This window comes from Stegastes partitus, unplaced genomic scaffold (assembly GCF_000690725.1).
Source record: "Stegastes partitus isolate 25-593 unplaced genomic scaffold, Stegastes_partitus-1.0.2 Scaffold505, whole genome shotgun sequence".
In the NCBI taxonomy this organism is placed as follows: Eukaryota; Metazoa; Chordata; class Actinopteri; family Pomacentridae; genus Stegastes; species Stegastes partitus.
Window position 1 is genome coordinate 349,125 of NW_007578236.1, and position 24,834 is coordinate 373,958.

Below are 24,834 nucleotides of genomic sequence, written 5' to 3' on the forward strand. Positions count from 1 at the left end.
TGATGCATTGAAATACGTTTGTTTCTCATTTCAGCTCCTACATCAGTGATATAGAACAGGGGTCTCGAACTCCAGTCCTCGAGGGCCGCAATCCTGCAAGTTTTAGATGTTTCCCTCTTCCAACACACCTGATTCAGATGATCAGCTGATCATCAAGCTCTGCAGAAGCCTGATAACGATCCTGATCATTTGAATCAGGTGTGTTGGAAGAAGGAAACATCTAAAACTTGCAGGATTGCGGCCCTCGAGGACCGGAGTTCGAGACCCCTGATATAGAAGCTCTGAGAGATTGTTGGACCATGTGAATATTCTCTTTCAGTCCCTGTGTTATCTGATTTCCAAGAAAAACTCAGAGAAACAGCTTCTGGATTGAGAGAGAACTTTAGAAATGACCTTGTTCATGGCAATATATTAAAATGTATAGATATGTGACATGTGTACGATAAACCATTGTCATAAAATATCCATGATGATAATAAATAATACAGCAAATAAGTGGATTTGTGAAGGTGTTAAGTGGGCACAGAGGGAACAGAAAACAGACAAAGCCTTGAATTTGGGGCATTCCATGTATTTTCCAGCAGGGGTCAGTCACAGATCACACAGACTCCAGGTAGTTCACTGACAGCAGAAAGCTGCCTGCTGCTGTTTCCAGGCAAACTGAAAAACAATGCTGTAATAATAATAAAGAAATGCAGCCTGAAAAGCTGCAGAAATGTGTGTGGTCTTCACAGCCCTCTGTACTTTGTGCTATTAAAAACTTATACACAACCTTAATCAAACAAGATAATGAGATCAAAGTTTAAAATCACAAGTAGCTTATCCCTGAGGCAAATTACAGCTATATTATTTATCATCTTAGAAATATTTATGCATAATGTGTTATTTAAGGTTAAAAAATGACACTAAAAAAATAGAATGTTAATGTTAAATATATCCAACATAACTCAAAACGAGACCAAAATAAGTTAAATGTGTCCAAAATGACTAAAAGGGTGTTCCAAATTATTTTAAAAGATTTAATAACTGTCCTAAACGACTTAAGATTCGTCCAAAATGACAAAAAATCTGCCATAAAAGACTAAAATATGTAAAAAATGACCAAATAAAATGTCCAAAACGATTGGAAACGTGTCCAAAATGAACCCAAAACTGTCCAAAATGACTCAAAAATATATCCAACGTGAGTTAAACTTTGTCCAAAACCTGTCCAGTATGAATCAAGATGTGTCCTCAACTATCCAGAATTAAATGATAATGAATGGAGGAGAAATAAAGCAGAGGTGAAATGAGGAAATGGTCGCAATATATGAAATCAGCCTGCGTGTGTGTGTGTGTGTGTGTGTGTGTGTGTGTGTGTGTGTGTGTGTGTGTGAGTGAGGGTGGGTTGTGTTTCAGCATTGGGTAACTGCAGCAGCAGCAGCAGAGCAGCAGAGCAGCTCGGTGTTTGGTCGCTGAAAGGACGACTCAGAGGATTTTTAGAGGAAAAGCTGCGAGGAAACAAGAGCAGGTGAGTGAGTCCTGGCTGTTTTCTTCTTCTTCTTCTTCTGTCTTTTTTGTTTTTTCTACGTTTTTTTCCCTGCACCGCGTCTCCTACTTTTCTCTGTTCATGGATGTGCAGCGCTCAGGTGAAGGTGACTGAGCGGCGCGCGGCGCTGCTGGAGCCGCTCAGTGCTGCAGTCCAGGTCGGACAGGTGCACATGGCTGGATGCGCCCACGTCCGGAGCCCAAAGCTGCACACACACCATAGAAAATCCCGGAAAGTTCAACGCAGCTATGCATTTCTGCTCCTGCAATCACTTGTTTTGCCAAGTTAAATCAACATTGCGTGGAATGTCTTCATATGTCTGTTGTTGTTGTTTTAAAATTAACCTTTAAAACCATTTGTTAACCCTTTTCTAACCGTTTTTCAACCAAGAACAAATAATAAATAGTTTAAGTAGTGTTCGTTTTATTGTTATTATTTAGGAAAAAGCTAAATGAATCCAAGAAGCAGTGTGGCGCTGCAATGATTAATCGATTAATCAGTTAGTTGTCAACTATTACATTCATTGTTAAGTTTGGCTGCCTGATTAAATTGATGAAGATGTTAAGTAATAGTATAAATACCCTATATTCTATTGCATAATGTAAAATGTATTCCAAGTCTTATTGCAAGTAAAGCTTTATTGATAATATTAATTAATCATTTAAATAAGCCATTGATTAATTAGTTGTCAATTATTACAACATTTTTTGTTTAACTATGTGAATAGTTGATTTATCCGTTTGAGTATTTTTTTTTTTTTAAAGAAAAAAGTTAAAATTCTCTGATTCCAGCTTCTTAAGTGTAAATATTTTATTTCTTTTTGTTTGCTTTTTTTTCCCTCCTCTGGACAGTAAATTGAAAATCTTTGGTTTATGGACAAAACAAAACATTTGTCATCTTGGATTTTTTTTTACAATTTTCCGATATGTTATAGACAAAAGGAGTAATGATCAATCGGGGACAATAATAGTCAGACTAATTGAGAGTGAAGATAATTGTAGGTTGCGGTTCTAGAGCAAGCTGCTACTTCTTATGTTCTTCATAAGGTGTAACCAGGGATTTTTTTTCAAATCATTATTAAGTCTTATAGTTATTAAATTAATAACTATTAAGTTTAGTAAAGCTTTGTAGATCAGTTCAAGCGCTTAATAAGTTTGGCTGCAATGTGTATGAGCATTTCGTTGTTGTGGAACGTAACGGTGGAGCTAATTCTAACAGATTTTTATACTTTTGGACACTTTAATCTACAGAAATCTGCATATTTTATGGTGCCTCACATGTTTTATGTTAATTTGAGACTTAACTTGTCTCAGTATTGTTAGAAAAATGTATACAAAAAGGTTGTCCTTACAAATATAGAACCAATCAAATGCACATTATGTAATTTCTGCCTAAAGGTCTCGCAATCAAAACTATAACGAATGATGTAGTTTGATGATGTCATGAAGAAGTGAGGGATCATGGGAGTTGTTGTTGTCTTCACCACCATTCCCTTTGAAAGTCTATCTAATGTGACTCATGTTCACGGATGAAGTGATGAATTAGAACTTTGTTCCTAATACGTTTAGTCACATTGTGTCATTTCTGTTTTAATGAAATAGCTGCAGGTAATGTCAGTGACGCTAACTGCTAATTTACCATCAGATGAGTCGACTACCGTGGCTAACGTTATGTGGTGAATCAGTCGGGGGATCAAAACAATGATACTAAAATATTAGTGATTCATCAAGAGTGAGCGATACAAAAAAAAAGAGTGGCTAGCTTGCTAGTTAGTGGACTTTGTCATCTTTCTTCTGTGTCATCCTGTTGTCTGTAGGGGCTAAAGCAAGCATGGCCTTTGGCAAGTGACCAAAATTACAGTTACACTAAAGAAAATGATGGATTTCTTTGGGTTTTCACATTGTTGTAAACAGCTGGAATAACTACACAAGTAATGAAAACATAACGATGGGCTGTTATCCATTGCTGGAGTTATTTTAGGGCGACCCACCCTTTGTGCATGTTCCACCTTCAAGAACTGCCCCCGTAGAACCTCTTTCAGGGACGTTCTCGGGGAAGAAAAGAGTACCTACTCCACTGACCCTGAAACACTACTGCGCAGATCTCAAAGCTGATTTGTTAAACTCAGAGACGACAACCATTTTTCTGCTTGTCTATGCCGTCTTCTCTTCCCAAGCATTGCCTTCATCAACTGAGAACTCACCATGTAGGCCAGGGGTGGGCAATCCTGGTCCTTGAGGGCCACAATCCTGCATGTTTTAGATGTTTCCCTCTTCCAACACACCTGATTCAAATGATCGGGATCGTTATCAGGCTTCTGCAGAGCTTGATGATGAGCTGATCATTTGAGTCAGGTGTGTTGGAAGAGGGAAACATCTAAAACATGCTGGATAGGGGCTCTCGAGGACCAGGATTGCCCACCCCTGATGTCGGCTAACAAAGCAAACCTCCATTGTTCTTTTTCCTATGCGCTTTTGGAACTGGAGTTATGTCCAGGAGCATTTATTCATTGTTATTTTGGCGTGCTTGACATTGACGTTGCAGTTGAAGCTGTCAGATCAGTGGAAACAGAGAGGCTGAAACGGCAGATTAGGCCCATTTCTGCAGAGGAAAGCAGCTTGTTGATCTATTCAGTATCAGCAGTAATTATACATATTATAGCTTTGAGTGTAAAGAAGCATGAAAAGTCAAAAAATTCTACTTAAGTCAATGTTATTTTTATTTCATAGCTGCTGGAGTGGAATCATTTTCAAAGTAATCCAATAAACTTGCTAATTGAACATCAGGACAAGTTAGTGATACGTCTGAAACAGTGTGACTTTGGTAAATGGTTCTTAGTGACTAATCAGATCTTGCCACTATCAATTAAAGACGAACCTAAAGGGCTAAAAACTGGCTCCCAGCTATATTAGCAGTTCATAGAGTAGAATAAAATAGAACTTTATTGATCCCTTTGGTGCAAACCTCAGGGAAATTGTTGAAATATAGCAGTTGTGAGTTTTTACTCATAATCGCTATATGAAATAATAGTACTTAAGCCATTTACAAACCATTTATGAAGCCTTTTGTTCCACCTTGTATGCTCACAAAAAGTGGCTCCAGTGTCTGAAGAGTCTCATCTCTTCAATCTCTCTGATTCAGATGGGCACAGGAGGTTAAGTATAGAGAGAAGCACAGTGTTTATGATGGATTTTTAGAAAACTTTACGTTGAAATTAGCCTAGCAGTTTTATTTACACATCAAAACAGACACAAGCAGAACGGTACACTGCTCACTGTGCATATGACTCAATAAAAGATGGTGGTTGGAAAGAATTGTAGCTAAAGCTTTTAAGAGTTAATGTGCCTTATGAGTTGTAAGACAAAGTTAATTTCCTTATGCGCCATAAAATAGACTTTTTGAACGTTATTTCATCAAAATGTGGAGAGTTCTGACCTAGAAATGCTTGAGCTTCATCGTAAAGTTTCAGCCTCTGTCATCAAGCATTATAGTGTGTAGTGGATGATTTGAAAAGTAGCTCAAGCAGCAAGCAGAAGAAAAGCCTTTTTGAATGCTTTACCTCACTTTATATTTAGCCATTAGAGCCTCAAGAAGTCATTACACATTCTTATGTGTGAGTGGGATGGCATGACCTCAACTGAGCTCTTTTATGGCTCGTAGTATGTCTTTTCAGAATAAACAGAGGCAGATTATTTATATTTATATCCCAGTGAACGTGGCCCACAGCGTGAACCCACTCATTCTTCGTTTATTGTGCGACTAATCTCATTTATGGTCCAGCTGTGTGCCAGATCTCACTGCTACAGAATTAATAAGAGAGAAATGTAGAAATATCACATTCAAGTGTGACATATTGTCCATAATGCATACCCCGTTAACAGCACAACAGTAGTCAAAGGTGTAATGGTGCGTTTTGCATTTTAAGAGGCATCATCTAAATGTTTTATTGACCTCTCTGCAGAAATGTCAAGATACTTATTTTGCAAATCATTCTGCGCCGGCCTGACAGGTGCTCATATTGGAAAACAGTTACATCATACTTTGCAAAAACCTTTCCGGAGACTAGTAATGACTTCATTATAGGATGTTTGACGAGCACCAAATGGCAGAAACCAACAGTAGCTGAAATTAAAATGTCCCAGCAGGTGTTTTTTTTTTTTTTTTAGCTCTACGAATCAATAAGCGGAAAGAAATTGAGTAAAAAGGTGTTTTGGTCGCTGCCTGCTGTTTTGTTCAATTCCTCTTGTCTCCCCGTCATGCGTGACGCATTGTTTGTGCCACCGCAATGGCAGATGTGTTTACTCTTCCCTCCTGGAGTTATCGTGCTTTTCGTAACACGGTGCTGTCAACGCCATGGCGAACAGAGCCAATGCAGATGTGTTGAGACAATGGCGTGTTTGCTGCGTGTTGCATGAGGGCAGCAGATGACAAAAGCGCAAGTAAAAAGGGGGGCTTCTCGGCAGCAATTCGTCTGATGTCCTCTGTTTTGTCACAGTTTTGTCAGACAATGGTTCTGGAGGTGTTCGCAGTAGCACTCATCAAACAAGACTCGCTGCTGTTCTCTCTTCACTCGCGATGACAAAGGGAAACTGCTCTGATTTTACACATCAAAGTCTGTGTACAGGTCTTGGTGGAGCAACTAACGCATGTGTGAGACAGTTTTCTTGGCTGGTTGAGTCTGATGAGAGCAAGTTTGAAAACACAGTAAATAGGGAGGTGTGGATTTATGAAGAAGTGACCTCTGTAGCCCGGTTCTCAGCACTTGCAGCTCAAGACTTTATCCACTGTTGTGGATAATGCAGGTCCCAAGGTTTTGAAAGAAGAGGAAAGTGTGGAATTAAAGAGATTCTATCTGATTCTACTGCATTGTTTTTTTGGTTTTTTTGTTCAGTATCAATGCAGGTCTGACTCTTTAAGAGTGCAATGCTAAATCTGTTTTAAGGCTGTCTATATGGTGCAAACTTGTGATATACTGTCGATTCTCCTCCATCACATGGTTTTGCAGTCGATTGCGATCATCATACTGCAGATCTTCACCGTGATTCAAGTCAGGCTTACAAAAAAAAGTATGAAACAGTCCAGCCAGCATCACAGGCAGGGGCACCACTTGTATGTTGTTTGACGGGAATCCAACTTCTGATGGATCTTTATTTGTCCTTGTAGGTTTGAAATCAGTAAAGCTTTGATTTGGAAATAAGGGTTTTATTGACTGTGTAGCTCTGGAGGTGAAAGGAATCCTGCAAATGCGATCACCTCTTACTTTTGTGTTTGTGGGACAAATTTAGGGGTAGACCAACTGTCAGGCTGACCGACTATTGTAGCTGATATCTGGCGTTTTTCTGATTATCGGTATTGGTATTTTTATTGGCCGATTATTGATTAAAAATGCACGACTTTAGTTGATGCAGCCTCCTCTCTCTGTCTGTCGTCACTTTTTGATCTCAGAAATGTCTCTCCAGCAGAGATTGAAAAAACTGAACAAGAAACACAAACCAGGAAATTAGCTCCTCTCACAGTAGCTAAGGCTCGCTATCGGCTAAGTTAGAGGGCAGCCACAAATTACCATCAAACAGTCTGGAAAACAATAATTAATAGTGCTTTAAAATATGCAGCGTAATTAGTGGGCAGTAAAAAGTGATAAAAGGTTAAGAAAATAGAGAAAACAGGAGACCTAACTGCAGGAGACAAACTGATCAATCTTGCTCGATCACACCTATTTCTTTTTTACATGTTCAGTTATAGTCACCTTTGTTAATATATATTGGTTCCAAATATCGGTTACCTGTCTTTCTTGATGACCAACAATCTGCATCGATATTGGCCCTAAAAACAACAACAAATCCATGCCAGTTGATCTCCGGACAGAATGCATTCGAGGTGTTTATTAGTGGCTCCATTGTTGTGATTAAGGTCAGCAAAATTATTCAGAAATAGCAAGAGCTCACTAACCGTATGTTGCAGAAAACTATCTGTCTATCACATGCTAACTTGAGCTGTCAGCTACCAGTAGTTCCTCACAGGACGCTAACTCGTCTGAACTGCTGTGGTTAAGGCCACAAGTGCTTAGCCTGAAGCCTGGCAGGATGGATTGTCACGTTATCTCATGAATCTCATGAGAATCCAGCTGCCTCAAGCAAAAATCCAACACTGACCAACGATGAAGGCAGTTTTGTTTTCCATTTGAGTGTTTGTTGTTGTGGTTTAATGTAGTAATCTTAATTTACAGTTCGCTTACTGGGTTTTTCTGGAGGCTTCAATCACATCTTATCATCGTTGTTATCATGAGACAATGGTGCATTTTTTCTTTTTCCGCTAAAAATGTATTATCTCTGTTTCTTAGAATAAAAGCTTTCCTGAAACTGGCACTCGATAAATCTGAAATACATAAATATAATATTAGCAAATTTTCTGCAAGGGCTCCTCACCTGAGCCACATTAAGTAAATACATCCGGTTAAGGGGATCCCTTCACCACACCTCTACCTCCTCCCCATCTCTTCTCCTGCTTTGTCATTTGACAGGATAGTTTCAGAGCTTCGCACCCAAACTGCTAACAGAGGGGTCATGAGCCTCATTGTGAATCGGCGCTGTGAGTGATTAGCAGCAGCAGCCGTGGAGATTTAGCTGGGAATTCTCCAGTGTCACCGTGCAGCAGAGCGGGATTCACAGCGCTGACCCTTTGATCAGTGACAGAGCCGGAGAACGGGCAGCCAGGCGGAGATTGTGCTGATGGCATGCGGCCTAATCTCTAGATTATCCATCATGCTGCTCCAGTGTGCACACAGCTAATTAAGAGATGGAGTTGCGTGTTGCAATATCGCAGCGCAGGGGTGCGTTACTTAACTTCGCAAAACTTTTTAAATGGTGCTTTTATGTAACCGCACCTCAGCCATTGTCTTTGACTAATTGGCTGTAATCAGAGGGCGATGATGCACATCAGCAAGGAAGTTTCTCTGCATGACTTCAAGCTGGCAAGAGAAGCTATTCATGGCAAATTGTATTAAGGTTTATTGTGGAAGTTTTGATCACCATTTATGTCTGTTTCTGTTACACATTGGGGGCATTACGGACAGATTTGTATTACCTGTTTTGTGGTGATTTTATTAGAATCCATCCATCCATCCATCCATCCATCCATCCATCCATCCATCCATTATCTATACACCGCTTAATCCTCACTAGGGTCGTGGGGGGGCTGGAGTCTATCCCAGTTGATTTAGGGTGAAGGCAGGGGACACCCTGGACAGGTTGCCGGTCAATCACAGGGCTACACAGGGCACTTTACGGAATTTTTTAAATCCTAATTTCAATTTTAATTGTATATTTTTTCTTATTATTTCTCTTTCTTTATTTCTATTGGCATACAACTGGGCCCTGAGTACTAATTTCGTGCCATGTCATGTGGAAACGTGTCCTGGTATGACAGTAAAGAATCCTTGAATCCTTGAATGAAAATAATTAAGTACATTTACTCAAGCACGATGCTTATTTACAGTGTTGCAGTGCTTTGTCTGCTGCTTTTTACACCTGCTATATTAAATTTCAATGAAAATTGTGCACCCTTCAATGCACTACAGTAGTTTAAAATGTATGCTAACTGTTACCATTGTAAATAATAAAAAACAGTTATATCTTTTTGCTCTCCACCAAATGGATGACATTTATTTTGAGACCCACTGGAGGAGGTCCAACCCTTAGTTGAGGAACCACTAAACACTTTATTCTTCTCATATAATCTATTCACAAGTGCTGGTTTTACTGTATAATGAGGCTACATTAACTAACCGTTTAGTATATTTTGCAGATAAAACTTTTTCTTAAGTAAAGGATGGGAGATTTTGAACATTACCAATGAATACAGTACAGTCTATCCCCTCAGGTTGGAGAGCAAACATTCTTTTTGTTCTTAAGCGACTGATTTCAGTTCCACCCCAGTGCAACAGTATCTAGTTTAGTATGCTGGATCATTTCTATTTTACTTATACGCTCTGTTTTTCTCTTTCTCTGCACAGACCGAGTGTGTTCTCAGCTGGAGACTGCATCCGCTTGCTGCTGGACCCGAAGACACACAATTTACACAGTCAGACTTTCTCGTGTGTGACAAATTGAGCCTGTGCGAGGCTGTGCTTGGACCCGGGTCTGCGTGTTCAAACATGGGAGACCAGAGATCAGTCCAGCCCCTCCTGCTCCTGCTGCTGCTCCTGATGCTCCTGAACAGACTATCACAGCTGTGGGCCTTCCCCTTCAGCCCGTCCCTGGACCTGGATGTCACTCCCAGGACGACTGTCTTCTCCAAAGGTTAGGGGCAAACAGGATTTTAAACTGTGAGAGGCACCGTTGTAGCTGAATGCAAAGTGCAGAGTGAAGAAATTTGGTAGAGATACTGTGGGAGCTAAAAGGGACAGGTGCAGTGTTCCAAGTTAGTTACTGTAATTTAGTCTGATGGTTTGCCAGCATGGTCAGCAGTAGTGGAAATCTAGTTCTTGGAAGCAGTCAAGGTACTTAAGCTACTTCTTCTTCCCTTAATCTCATCAAATTTGAACACACATCTCAGATTCATCGTCACTTATACTTAGATATCTTCATCTCCTATGGCTGCTTTAAATACACACCAGTAAATCTGCTTAGACATCATGGAAAAAAGATACTCAAAATGTAGCTGAGAATCACAAGATCATGTTTTCCTACGTGTCAAAGCAACCCAGTGAAAACTGTCTTGCTTTAAATAGTGCCAATTTACCAAAATGTGAACGCTTACTGCCTTAATATGCAGGGCTCCGGTTGCAGCCCGCAGTCTTCACTTAATGTGCAAGTGGCAACATTAGATTCGCTGTTTACATCCCTCAAAGCGTAATGGCAGCAGCAGATGCAAAACGTGGCAACATGATTATCGCCTAAAGAGAAATAAGACAAAGAAGCGACGAAGCCCGCTGAATTTAATACAGGGAGCGGATGTGGTGCATTGTATTCGTCTGGAACATGTCTGGAGGGAGGTTCACGGTGTCAAATTTGCGAAAACCCCTGTTCTAGATGCATCGATGCAAACGCACGTGCATGAGCTCACCAACACCGGCTTCCATCCCCTCCCCTCCCTCCCCGCCACCGTTAAAGAAGTGGCACAGTTTTCGAAGTTGGCCATGAAGACAGCTCCTTCATGCTCCGAGTTATTAATCGCCTCTCTCATGCCCTGTCCTAGATCACACGGCTCAGCAAACACTTCTAATGAAACAATAGACAAGAGGCCTCCATAAAAGCGAGTAGACCTGATTAGTGTCCGTGCTGAAAATACTGCTGAATAGGTGTGTTTTGCCACAGAGTGAGTATTTACACACATCATCAGAACCACCGGCTCACCTTTCCCTCCTCCCTTTTTTCCTCGCTTCCCATCACTGCGGCAGAGGCTACCGACGCAGCTGCAGCCAGGAGGGAACTCCGGCGCTGTTAGGACTGGATGGCAGCGCTCTTACCTCACTCCACCCCTCTCCACTTTCCCTCCTCTCCAGTCCTCCGAGGACGAGTATTATTAGCGGACGGGTGGAGTGAACAGGGACCCACTCTTTTGCCAGCCGAGCTCTCCGGCGCAATATCACAAGAGCTGTTGAGAGTGTTGCAGTGCAAGATGATATTTTGGAGGATACGCCGCTTGACGTTCAGAATCACAATCACTCAGAGATGAGAGCATAACAGAGGAGGGGCCACTTCGTATTGTGTGTTTGCTGCTTGGAGAGCATGATTATGTTGTTTGCTTTCTGCTGGAGAGAGAGGAAATCCTCCTTCAAGGTCCAAGTTTTGCCTCACAATGCACTGATTTGTGGAGCTGTAGAGAAATATTGAGTGAAAAGTATTTATGGAAGACTCTGCAGAGCTAAGAACTGCACAAATATTGAATGCAGCACTACTTTTATAGCAACTATTGTGTGGAGATGTTTACAACAGCCACAGGGGAGACGAAGCCCCCGGACCGATGACTGATATCAGTTGGTTATTTATCAAACAAATGAAAAGGGCACACTCGATTGACTCCGAAGAGTTCATCACATCGGACTCCACGTACAATTTATTAAGCCTCATTAAGTAAGTTTGTTAGTGCATCATGGAGAGAAGTAATTGTCTGTTCTGAAAACCTCCTTCCAACTGTCACGCTTCTGGCTATTTATTTACACATCTCTGCTTCGGATTATAAATCATACATACTGTGGGCACTTCTCTCTGTGCTGCAGCCAGAGCCGGTCTTTCATTACAGATTTTATTTTTCCCTTTGCCCTCGTGGAAAGTTGTCCTTGACCTACTTTTTAATCATCAGAGGAGGCATGTGAGAGTGCAGGGTGTGCATGTGTGTCAGCATGCGTTTCATCACTCTCGTGCGGATGTGTGCCGTTTGGCCGTGCATTTGGTGCCACGTAAAATCTGCATCCCACCTCCTCAGTGCAGACACATGTCAGCGGGGAGGATGAGGAAGAGGCGAGTTCCTTCTCACAAAGATGATCTGTGGGTGTCACTACCTATGGGAGACTCTGTGGGAGGACTTATGTTTCTTAGCCGGGTGAGGGGGCGCTCATTAATTTACAGTATGCTTTACTGACGGCTCGCTTGAGTGGGAGTACAAGGACATGGTGCATCAGGGGGAGCACAGCTTTATAAGAAGGAAAATCACACAAGATGATTTTATGCAGTCGTGGAAGGAAGCCAAAGGAAAGAAAGACACGGTTCTAATAAATGTTTCTATCCGATGAGTGATGCTGAAAGTGTGGTATTTATCACCGAGAGCTGCGCTAATCATTTTTTCTTCTTATTAACTATAAAGTAAATGATTAAATATAATGTGAAACTGGCAGCTTATACTGACAAACTCAAAAAGAATTATCACCTGCAAGTCTGCAGTTTCTCTCAGCTCTGTGGACCTTTTTTTTTTTTTATGTCTTCCTAGTTTTTATTGTTTTGTATCAACTTCAACACTTTCATCAGTCTCATTGTGAGCTGCAGCTGTTCACACACAGCACACATACAAGGTTAGTGTGTAGCAGCTGAACATAGTTGAGGGTTTAGCGACTAAAGAGCCAGATATTTCACTCAGGAGGTGGTGGAGACCAAAGTAGAGCTAAAAAGAGAAAATACTGGACTACTCTGACCCACCTATTGTAGACGTTAGGTATAAGTTTGCAATTTCCATCACATATTTTACACAGCATCCTCCACCACTTCAGCTGCCTGCTTGTTAGTGTTTTTAAAATCTTATTTATGATGGAAAACATCTACAACTACTACCATGCAGTGCACTGAAAATGTCAGGTTTTGCCAAAAGTTTGGATTGTGCAATAAGAAAGCCCTGCTTGTTTTGTTTTCGTTTGCTTCCTTGTTTTTTGTTGCCTTGTTTTATACTTTGTAATTTAGCCATTTTAGTCACTCAAAAACTATTTTACAGGGCCACCATTGCTACATCCCGGGCTTAGCACTGCCCGAGACGATTTTGATTGTTGTAAAGGAATACAGTCACACCAGAGCAACCAGAGCAGAATGATAATTGGGTGCCGTTAAACCATTCTACAGAGTTTTATACAGTTTTGGTTAATTGCTGATGATGACTTGTAAAGTCACAGACAATGTATTAATATTCATGTCAACTGTAAAAACAGAAAAAGAAAACAGCACAAAATCGTCAATAACATCCACATGAAAGGTCCATTTTTACGAATTGGTTGTTCTTTAACTGTATTTAAACAAGCAAAAAGTACCATTATTCTACATATATTTGCTATTAGTTTCAAAGTTGTTATTTTTTTTTTTTTACAGCTTTGGGCGTGATAGTATTCTACTGTTTTTTTTTTAACATACTTTTTCTGGCATCCTTGCTACCAGATTTCCACTGTTTCTTTATTACAGTGTGAATGTCTGAATAAGCAACTATTTCATCATATAAACTTGAAAATAGACAGAACATACTATGTAGGTGCTCTGCACAATTCACCAAATATTCAGTTAGCAGCACAGGTTAAAATACTATTTTTCATCTTGGGTCTTAACCTCATTATTGTGTCTGTTGTGTCTATGAACTAACCTTTTACCCACTAACCCATTGCAGAGATTCAGGAAACGCAACTCTGGCAAAACATCATACGTAGGGGAAAGTAGCACAAGATTTACTGACAAAGTCCATTATCATGTGAATCATATCCACTGCTTGTTTTTAGGTTTAACCCTTTATAGGGTACTCCTTGAAATACTTGGAAAAGGAAAATTTGTTCAGTGTCATTGAAGGATATTTCAAGATATTTTTACTTTTGTGACTTAAAAAAGAAAAAAAACTGTTGCAAATCAAGATGAATGAAGTTACCGTGTATCAACCTGCCCGTCTACGGTTAAAAAAAAGGGAATTTATAATAAATAAAAGAATATTAACAAACTAGAAACGTTTTAGTTTGAGGTAATGATTTACAAAACCAGTAACGAAGTATTTATAAATACTTTTTTTTTTTTACAACTTTATTTATTTATTTATTTTTAATTGCCTCAAGGGGATAAATAAGTTATTTGAATTTGAATTAAATAAAGTACTTGGCAAGTTCATTTAGTAACATTTTTCTTGGGGTAGTGGTATTGGCACTAATCTCAAGAAATAGATCAAAGTGGGGTTCAATGCAAACCAGTAACAAAGTGTTTCTAAAGTGCCTGGAACAGTTGTGACATTTTTCATTATGCAGTGATATCGGCACTAATATAAGTACTAAATCAAACTACACATGGTTCTTCAACCTCAAGGGGAGGCACAGGATGGACATACTGAACGTCCAAAGAAGTTACCAAATATGGTCACTTGCCCCATAAAGGGTTAAAAGAGAATTAAAGTCAACCCAGACTGGATCAGTTTTTGTAACTATCTTCTGTTGCAGTTTGCCCAATGTGGGTAGCAAGTTACTTTCATGAAAACAGATCAACATATTGCTTGTTTATCAAGAAAAGGTCACAGTAGTAGGGCCTCTTCCATGTAAAGCCAAGCCTGAAAATATCCAATTTCAGAAATCCAATTATGTGTGTACCTTTTTTGGCAAATGTGACAACTGAATGTAGACTGTGTTAGTGTGTTTCCGAGACGCGTTGGCTTTTTTTCCTCTCCCAGAGGTGAGATTAATGCTTGACTGTGTTCTGAACTCCACTGGTTGCCCGTGGGGTGCCTGCTTTGGCTTTCTCCTGCGTCTTTCCACCAGACCTGAAGTAATGCAGCTGTGAAATATTGATGCACTGTAAGTTGTCTGTTGCTGCTATGACACGCTGAGATGGCGAAAGAGGTCTTGGTAGTAGGACTCCACGTGGCTAGCAGATTTATTACCGTGGTAGCCATAATAAAACCTGCCAGCTTGATGCTTTTTTTGTAGATGAAGTGTTTTCTAGATCCACGATGGTAATTACAGTGCTGAGCAGACAGGCCGCTGATGATCACCAATTTAGTGTCCAGGAAACTCTATTCCTGTCTTAGCAAACAGCCTGAGCAGCTGCATCTGCTCCTTATTGAACATATTGAACACCGATGATTTACCCACACTACCAGCTTGGCCGAGGCTCGAACCGAAGGCGTTTAATCTCCATTGCAGCCACTGTTGTTACACCACATTGGCACCATTCTGGGTTTTTTTTTTTCCTGTTTGTGGTGACATTTCATGCTTTGAACCTATAAAATCCACTGAAACTTCCCCAATGCTTTGATCACGTTGCCCTCTGATGGCACTGGTGTGTGATTCCTCTTGACAGCATCTTGTTGGTGATTCGTTGATAGCATCTAGAGACCTGAAATAACACCGGGACTATTTGCATGTCGTGTGTAGGGGTTATGTTTCTTTTCTGAGATGAAAGTCTTGGCTGTCTTCCATCTCAGTGAGCAGTCTCCCCGCTTGAACACACTCCTGTGAAAGTTCTGGCTGTGACACAAGCTCGAAAAGAGGTATTATGTTTGTGTCATCATTAATATTGTGGTAAACACAAGACCGCCGCTTTGACTTGATACTTAACAGTCTGACAGTGGTTGACATTTGTGCTCATGAAATCCTGAGCATGCACATCAGAGAAACTTCCTGTTTTCCTCGAACCTCAAAGTTCCTGAAAAATGGGCTGATTTTAATATTCGGATCAAATTTAGCACATTTGTTGTTCATAAATATAGATTTTTAAAGCGTTAATTTCATCAAATGTCATTATAGTGGTATCTGTTTATGCCAACAGAGGTTTTATTGCCAGTAATAAATAGAATGAATGGAATTCATACATAAGTGGAAAACCGATCCACATTCTGGCAGTGTGTTCAAATCCAGACAGACATGAGGATAATTTGACTTGATCTTGAACGCAGCTGACCTGAATTTGAAGAGAATATACAAATTACCAAGCAGCCATGGTTAAACGAGAGTAGCAGTGCATGTTTTCCTGCACTTCACAGTTCACTCTCTCCATCTGGTGTCAAAACCACACCAGATGGAGAGGGTTCTGTGAATCATAAACCTGTGAACGGTTCTCATTGGATCCACCTCTTAATGAAGAAGTGGCCCCGATAAAAGCTGTTGACAGCAAGTGCTGTGGATTATCCAGCCTATCAAGGACATTTGAAGGTGTTAGAAAGAGAGGCTGCTGCAGAATTTTTTCAGCTTCTTCTTTTCTGAATTGAAAAGCTCGTCTTTAATGTCCTCAGCCACAACATTAAGACCATGCGCCTAATATTGTGTGGGTTCTTTTTGTGCTGCTGAAACACCTCTGACTCGACAGGGCGTAAACATGGCGCCTTGGGCTCTTTGTCGTGTTCCACGAGTGGTTCCTGAGCAGTTTTGTGGTGCTTCAGGTTGCATTGTTCTGCTAAAAGAGGGCCACTGCAACGAAGGGGTGTGCTTGGTCTGCATCAATGCTTAGTTTATTGGTACATGCCAAAGTAACATCCACATACATGCCTGAACCCACGGTTTCCCAGCAGAACATTACTTTATATCAAGAGGATCAATATTATCTTGCTTCACTTGCCAGTTCTTTTTTATGTTGTGGCTGAGCAGAGTGTACTTTGGTGAAGACAAGAATATCAAAGGTTTGTGTTTCAACACCAGACTCGACAAAATTACAGCTGTATGCGTGACAGAACACCATTAGATGCACTGCTACAGAGTAAATACTTGGGTGTACTGATCATTTTAGGGTAAAAGTATATCAGTAGTGGAAGATGCAATCAGATCTGTTTACTTAGGCATTAATTTTGTACTGTGGAAATACACCACTGCAAGTGAAATTCCTCCTTTCAAAACTATTATGAAGTAAAATGATGTAAGTATCTTGAAAATTTGCATCAAAAGTAAAATCACTCATTGTGTAATCAGTGTTTAACTTTTAGATATGAAGTGTTTGCATTGATAGCTACAGCTGCGTTAATGTGTATGTTGCATTTTACTGTTGTAGATGTTAAGATTGAGCTAGTTTTAGTTGTTTTATATACTGTTGGTAGTTTCATCCTAAGTTTGCAGCATCACTTGCCATTCAGAAGCTCATATCTCTAAATAGCCAAGAAACACAGCCCTCTTTTATCTTTGTGGTGAAGCATTGTCAGCCAATCCAAGTGGAGTTTTAAATTGATTATTTAGCTGATGAAGCCACAAAGGACACTTAATCCTTCTGTTCATCACAAACTTAGGAAATTACCAAAATTTGGAGAGATGCGGTTTTCACTGGACAGGAAGCGTATGAAAGACTGTAATCCGAACAGCAACTAGTAGGGAACGCTGCCAGACAAAAGCAGTGGAGTGAAAAGTACAGAATTTGCCTCTGAGATGTGGTGAAATGTTGGTATACAGCTGAAATAAAGAAATTAAAACACTCAAGTAAGGTCAAGGATGTTAATTTGCATTTGAGTAAATGCACTTAGTTCCATTCCACCACTGCAGTATATACAGAGTAGACGGAGCGTGTTCAGTACTCTAAATGGATGTTATTTAGTCTTTTGCTTGAAACAACTGATCAATCAAATCATTTTCCTTAATTGTTGTTTATTTTTGTGCGAGATTGTGTCAAAAAATGGGCCTGACAGTAACACAACTCTACATCCATGTGCAGAAAAAAATCAATTTTTATATCAATGCAAGTCCGACCTCAGATGTTGACCTAAAGTGATGTTTCCAGAATGAAAATCTTACCAACCACCAGATGGTTTAGGGCCAAACCGCACTGTTTCCCTCTCTTAATAAGAAATGTCTGACTGAATTATTAAAGTCATACAAATTGACAGTTTATTCTGATTATTTGCTAGTAGTGGGGCGGCTGTGGCTCAGGTGGTAGAGTGGGTTGTCCACTGATGGCAAGGTTGGCGGTTTGATCCCCGGTTCCCCCCACATGCCGAAGTGTCCTTGGGCAAGACACTGAACCCCAAATGGCTCCCAATGGCAGATTAGCGCCTTGCATGGCAGCTCTGTCGTCATTGGTGTATGAATGTGTGTGTGAATGGGTGAATGAGAAACATTGTAAAGCGCTTTGAGTGCCGCAAAGGTAGAAAAGTGCTATATACCATTTACCATTTAGTTTTATTTTGCTTACTTTAAAAAAAAAAAAAAAAAAGCATTCTATATTAAACTGGTAACTGTTGTAAGAGTACCTGCTAACTACTTTAGTGACAACAAACAAACTTTAAGAAACACATTTCAGTTTGATCACAGCTTCTGCATTTGTCTGTGGTGTTTGGCGCATGTCCTCATATTGAAAATAATGGACTCAGCTGATGACACACCGCCAAACTTCCTGTTTTCCACCTCTGCCTGTTGTCTCGCACGAGGACCGTTGTGTATAATTGCTTACGTAACACAGAGTCATGTTCATTGACTCTTCGGGCCGCAGTTCGAGTTGACAACAACTGACAGTTGTGACACTGTCCGAAGAAGTTAAGTCAGTTTTTTCCTTCCAGCATTTGTTCCCAAATCTTTTTGTGACCACGTGCATGTGCGTCACGTGGTCTCCATTGTGAGTCCGCTGATCGGTGATTCACGCCGGACGACACACACACACACACACACACACACACACACACACACACACACACACACAGTCCAGTGACTGTGCCAGACTCACAAACACACAGTGGATTTACTATCATCTTGGACCCCGCATGGAGGATTACGAAAATGTCTGAGCATGAGTGCGCACATTCTGGCTGCACCACCTGTGACGGCTCAGTGTCGGTTGAAACACGGTTGCTCTGGTGAACACACAACACACACACACAACACACACACTCCTCAGATCTTCTGAGTCACTGACAGAAATGTCTTCACTGCTTTTTTCAAGGTGTGTACAAGTGTGTGTGTGCAGTTGCAGGAAAAACTGACAGATGTTTCTGAGGGACAGTCGCTTTGACCTCTTCCCCTCATCGAACGATGTAGTCTGAACATTAACACAAACCGGTTAGCACACACAGACACACACAAATGTACACATGTATACAAGATGACAACAGTAAATAGAAACCAGCCAGCAGGCTAAGAGGCTTCTGGCACACCTCAGCGCTCTGTTGACTTTCCTCATTGATTTTGCAGGAGAGCACAAGGTACAGTGTGTGTGTGTGTGTGTTTATGTGTGTGTGTGTGTGTGCTCGCTGTGGATACAAAACAGTGGCTTCAGGGAACCGTGGGTCGACATCCGCGTGGGTCTGTTGCTAATTAAATATTCATTACAGTGCTTACAATGCAAATATAAAATAGTTGAAATGTCATGTTTTGATTTTGGTTCCATCAATCTTTAAAGCTGCACTAATCAATATATGTATATAAAGTGTATTTACAAGTTAAAGGTGGAAGATGTTGCTTGCAGTGACAAACCTTAACAACATCGTATCCAAAACAAGGCCTTTTTGGTTAATGGGTTAAAACCTTACCAAACCATAACCAAAGCTTTGAAAAATTATAAAACAAAGAACAACTTTAGTTTCAGTAATGTCGAGTTTAATGTGGCCTCATACATGTGTTGAGTTCTGGGGGTCTGGTGCAGGATTTCAATGTCGATTTCAATATCAAATATTAGTAATCAAGGTTATTTAGAACTAATTTACATTTGCACTTAAAGTGAGAATTATAAATAACAAACTTTTTACATATTTTTTAACTAAAAGGGAACACTTTACCATTTGTCCTTCACTGTTGATTAGTGAAGGAATTTATTAATTAGTTGTCTACTACTAAACTAATCACCAACTATTTTGATAATTGACTAATTAGTTTGAGTCATTTTTTAATTTAAAAAGTCTAATTTGGGAACTTTTTCTGTTTCCCATTCCTCCTTTATGACAGTAAACTGAATATTTCTGGGTTTTAGACAAAAAAAGACATTTAAAGATGTCATCTTGGGCTTTGGGAAACACTGATGGACATTTTTCTTATTTTTATGATACTTTATAGACCAAACAACTAATTGATTAATTGCAAAAATCATAGATCCATTAACAAACAATTACACGCATTGTGATGTGTAACCAATCAGATGGTGCTGTTGACTGAGATTTGTTTGTGTGTTTGTTTGTTTGAAAATTGGTTTAAAAAACAACACCAATAATCTGAAAAGTTGCAGTATCTCGATTCTGATAATTGGCTAATCAGTCAGTCCTTAGTCTGGAGGTCCTCCCTGAGGGGAATTTAGAGCATCAGACACTTCATTTCCTGCATTCTAGTTAATTTTTAGGCACCAATTTGTGCTCTTTCTGCATCAGTATATGGCGGAAATGTCTGCACTGCGTGACATCGCAAAATGTTATGGAATATAAATGAGTCTAATTCTGTTTCCTACAATAGATTCAGTGTTTGTATTAGCTGAAGGTAAAGAAAAAGCCCCAGTGTAGAGGAAATGATCCACCGCAGCCTGAGTTTATTCGTAATGTTATCCCATTTTTCAAAATAAAAGTTGCATGTTTTTATCTGTGCCTGTGGCCTCAAACTTGCTGTTCTGGAGGCTCACGTGGTTTGTGTATTTGTACTTTCCACACATCTCCGCTCATGTTTTGTACTTTGTAGTGTGTGTGTGTGTGTGTGTGCAGTGTAGTGTGTGTGCGCTCTCAGGTAAAAGAGACTAATTTATTTTCTTAAATCTTCAAACGCAGCTGACAGATTGGTTTTAGAGCACAGCCGTAATTGCAGCCCATTGATTTTGGCTTCGGACTAAAAAAAAAGAAAATGAGTTTTCTCATTTATACATCTGGATGGCTTGTCAGTGAAGATTGAGAGGCAGCAGCACACGGTCGCGTCATGCCGGATCTGAGACCAAGGTCGCCGTGCCTCCGCTGCCTTGGGGCCGAGGACATTTTGTGTCACTGTTGTCCTTCTCATCAGTTTGCTTTGCTTGTTATATCATGCAGCCACTATTTTTATAAGACAGAAACCAAGGCTTTTGCTCACTCTTGGATGACTCACGTGTAGCTCTTTATATTGCCTTGGGTCGCCGTTGTGTTTGCACGACTCTTCCTATAAACATGATCTCAGAGCGTATTCAGCGTGAGGAGGCCATCGTTAATGTTTTTTATTCGCGCGAGTTTGCATTTACTTTCACCGTCGCCCTCGTATGCGTAGCTTTGGGTTGTGTTGTGTGCGTGTCTTTCAGGTGCACATAAAGCTCTGTTTGTGCCAGATTGGGGACCCTGCAGCGTGATCACCCCCACCCACCCATCAGATGAATCCCCTCCTGGCGCGTCCTGACCTTTGGCTCTGTTGGAGTAGCTGCTTGTTGCTCACTCAATTCTGAGTCTGACAGGCTGAGAAATAATAGCTGACAGTCACACAGTCTCGCCCGTGGATTTCACTGAGAGTCGCAGTCGCTGTGGGAAGCAGCGGTGAGCATTCTTAGAAAGTTTAGCTCACAGAATTGAACTTTTGGATTGATTATTGTGTTATTCTGCAAACAAAAACTTTATAACCAGCGTTATTTTTAAAGAATAATTCCACCTTATTACAACCTATATTCACAGCTTCTACCCCAAGTTGTTTCTTAGACGTAAGAGCACGACAACATCACAGGAAAGAAGTCATAAGGGGCCAAGCAGTGCATGAGAAGACCTATTTTGATGAGAAATTTGGCTTATTTAAGGTGAACCCTGACAGCGCAGAATCAATAATTTCACAGTTTTATTCATGCTGGCTGGATTTCTGTTCAATTTAATACCAACTTGCTGTGATTTCACAATGACATAGAGAACAATTACATCATAAAAATCAAGATGGCCACAGTTTAAAAACACGTCTTTGTGTCTTTTTGTACAAATTCAGAACTGGACAGTGCCGTAGGTGAGGCAAAACAATGCAAATATATAAAAGAATCAGATTCAACAATCGGCCAACATCTACTTTAAATCAGTCTGTCTCTTTCTGCTCTGCCTGTTCAACTGATGATCGACCTGGAAGATTGTTGATTCTGATCTTCAGCATTTTTCATTTAATTAAATTTATCGTATTTTTCTGTTCTAATAGGATAAATTAAATAAAATAGCGTGACCTCGGAGCAGCTGATTGGTTCGGATGTTGACTCAACAGTATGACATTTGATGGAAACTTTCCAGCTTTTTATTTTGGATGATCTGGAGAGAGTTTTTGAAGGTTTGAACAATTTTGCAAGGTTTATTCTGTTGACAGAACACATGTCGGGTGGTTGATGGGGATGTTTTTAGGCAACGAGGCTGAATATATATTACACATCATAAGCAACATTTTAATTCTAGTCTGTTGTATATAAACACTGGACTAATTTAAATCCTGAAGTATTTCAAAATATCTGACAGACGAGCAAAAACATGCCTTGTTTTATATTTTTTTCTATTGCATTTGCGTTTTTAGTTATGTTTTCAATGTATTTGTGTAGTTTGAGAGGGACAGATCTGCTCAGCTGGTTTATATAGAAACTGATGTGATGCTGATTTACGTTAGAATTCATGCAAAGAGGATTTTGAAGCATGAACAGTGATCACAGAGCATAATATAGGGCTTTTTATTAGGCTACGTTGCCATAATTCAAATGTTTGGAGACTTTGCACAGATGGATATGTGTGTATGATACGTTTTCAGTAACTTTTAACACTTTAAAACAAACTTTCTGCTGCCAACATTCATCATATTTTACCCACTGGTTCAACCTTAACCCTCTTTGCTCACCCTCTCAGGTTTTTTCTCTTCAGACAGGGATTATTACAGACATCCGGGTGCACTCACTTTCGATCTTACCTCCAAAATAAAACGGTTTGGATAATCTGGCTAAACTTTTGACTTGTTTACACGGAGGATAAACAAAGAAAGGAACAGGCTCTACTCGCTGCTTTTATGTTAAGTCTCCTGAAATCCTTTAGGCTTCTTGCAGCCTTTGTTTTCTTTTCGTTAAATCATTAGAAACAGTCCAGTACACTCGCAGATGTTTCGCCTCTCAGTTTGTGTGCGAGAAGACATTTCGGTTCCTCGACAATATGTGTTAATGCAGTGGCTTATTTGGAGATAAATACAGATGGATTAAATCAAACTAATAAAGCTGCAAAGCCCAAACAAGTCTCATGAGAATATGAAATGGGCTTCCATTTATTTCATTAGTGCATCTCCTCTAGAACCTACCATTGCTAGCATCCCAAAAGTGATGTTGCTCATTTTGTTCAGGCTTTTAATTGATTGAAGAGTGGAAAAACATGTAAAAAAATATGAATCTATTGGCCTCTCTTTGCTGGAAAATCTTCACTAACTTGCTTTTTGCAGACAGCATTCACTCTAATGCCTCAAGATGAAGGTTTTGAAGATAAAATAATGTATTTTTTAAATGTCGCTGCTCTTAACAAAAGAATATTTTAGGACTCTACATATGCAGTGTCATTCTTCCCAGCTGGCATGCATATATTTAGTATTATGGCCACGACAGAACCAGTATGATAATAACCTAATTATTGACCGGTGAGAGGATCCCTGTGGTTGTCTGGCTGTCAGTGATAGAAATGCTAAGAAAAAAGGCTGGCAGGAAGGAAGGTGGGCGGCAAAGAGAGACTGTGGTCTGACTCAGTCTGTGGTCTTGCGGGGAGTCGATAGGTGCTGTCATCACCCGGTGCGTCCATGTGACGGTTAGACGAGCGGACAGTCATGCGGGGATGAAAACGCCTTCCATGTGATGTTGGGGAAACTCTAAACAGTTTTCATCATGTTGTATTATGCACGATCAAACACGCTGGGAGACTCGCTGTCATCCTCATTATCATCACCGTGCATTAGAGCAGTAAAAGCTTTAGCAGCGCTGTTGTCGAGATAGTTGAGGTGAGTCACGGGCCTTAAAGAGTGCCGAAGTTTGTTTTCTTTGTCTTGCGTAAACACGGAGTTTCATCATTTCAACTGGTTCAGCAGGATTTCATGAATAGCTTGAACCTGACTGTAAAAAGAAAACATGTCATTTTTCTGTCAGAATAAATGCGTCTGATGAAATGTTTTGCATGATCTTAAGGCTGAAGTATGTTTTTTGGCGTTAAAAAAAAATCCATAATAAGCTTTCAGCATATTCAGGTAGTGGGAGAGGAAAATGGACTTCTGCACCTCGTCTTGGCTCTGTGTTCAGGCTTTAGAAAATATAGCTCATGATGGGAGAATCTTTTCAACGCTGAACAGGTATAAAGAGCAGCAAAGACTGCAGTGGGAGTAAAACATGGAGTCTTAATGAGTTAAACAGAGGACCAACACTTAGGAGATAAGGTTTGAGTCCTGCGTGAAGCTGTAAAGGATGTTGGCTTTTAGCTCAGCTAATTTTGCGCTTTATAACGTGTGCTCGTCTGGTTGAAGGAGCTTGGAACAGATGGAAGAGGGAAGAAATCCAGATCTCTGCCTCCTGCACCTATAACGGAGTGTATTTTTGCATTTAATTCATGCTCCTCGCTCTCTAATGTGTAGTAACAGTGTCACGGATAAGTGGATTTTTCACTCATCGTATCTGTAAAGTTTCAGAGGATAGATAAAGCTTGGTGGGGCACCTAAGTACTTTTTTGGCACAAGTAACAAAAATCTGACAGCCACCTACACCTGGCATTAGATGCTTGATTTGGATCTTGTTTTGATAGTTCCTGATTTAAAAGGGAGCTAGATCAGCTTTGAACTTACCGAACCGCAGAGCCGTGACAAATAAGGGACAATTAACACATTATTCATTAGAAAACTGTAATAGAACTTTAACGATCACTGGCAGCAGTAGTGAGAAGATTAGCAGAGTAAATGCACAGAAAAATTGAGAGTGCAATGCTGCATGGGCCAAGAATACAAGCTCCCAGAAAATCTATCTTTACTACGAGGCAGGTTCAGCAAACTCAGAGCA

General features: G+C 40.2%; 1 protein-coding gene across 1 annotated transcript in view; it reads left to right on the forward strand.

Moving 5' to 3' along the window:
- Window positions 1-1,445: 1,445 nt before the first annotated feature.
- The window catches only part of sema4gb (sema domain, immunoglobulin domain (Ig), transmembrane domain (TM) and short cytoplasmic domain, (semaphorin) 4Gb), a 56,314-nt gene continuing 32,925 nt past the window's right edge, over window positions 1,446-24,834 (forward strand). Inside the window, exons 1-2 of the mRNA XM_008287537.1 lie at window positions 1,446-1,510; window positions 9,540-9,825. Coding sequence (XP_008285759.1) covers window positions 9,681-9,825 — 145 coding nt within the window. The 5' untranslated portion in view covers window positions 1,446-1,510; window positions 9,540-9,680. The remainder of the gene's footprint in view (window positions 1,511-9,539; window positions 9,826-24,834) is intronic.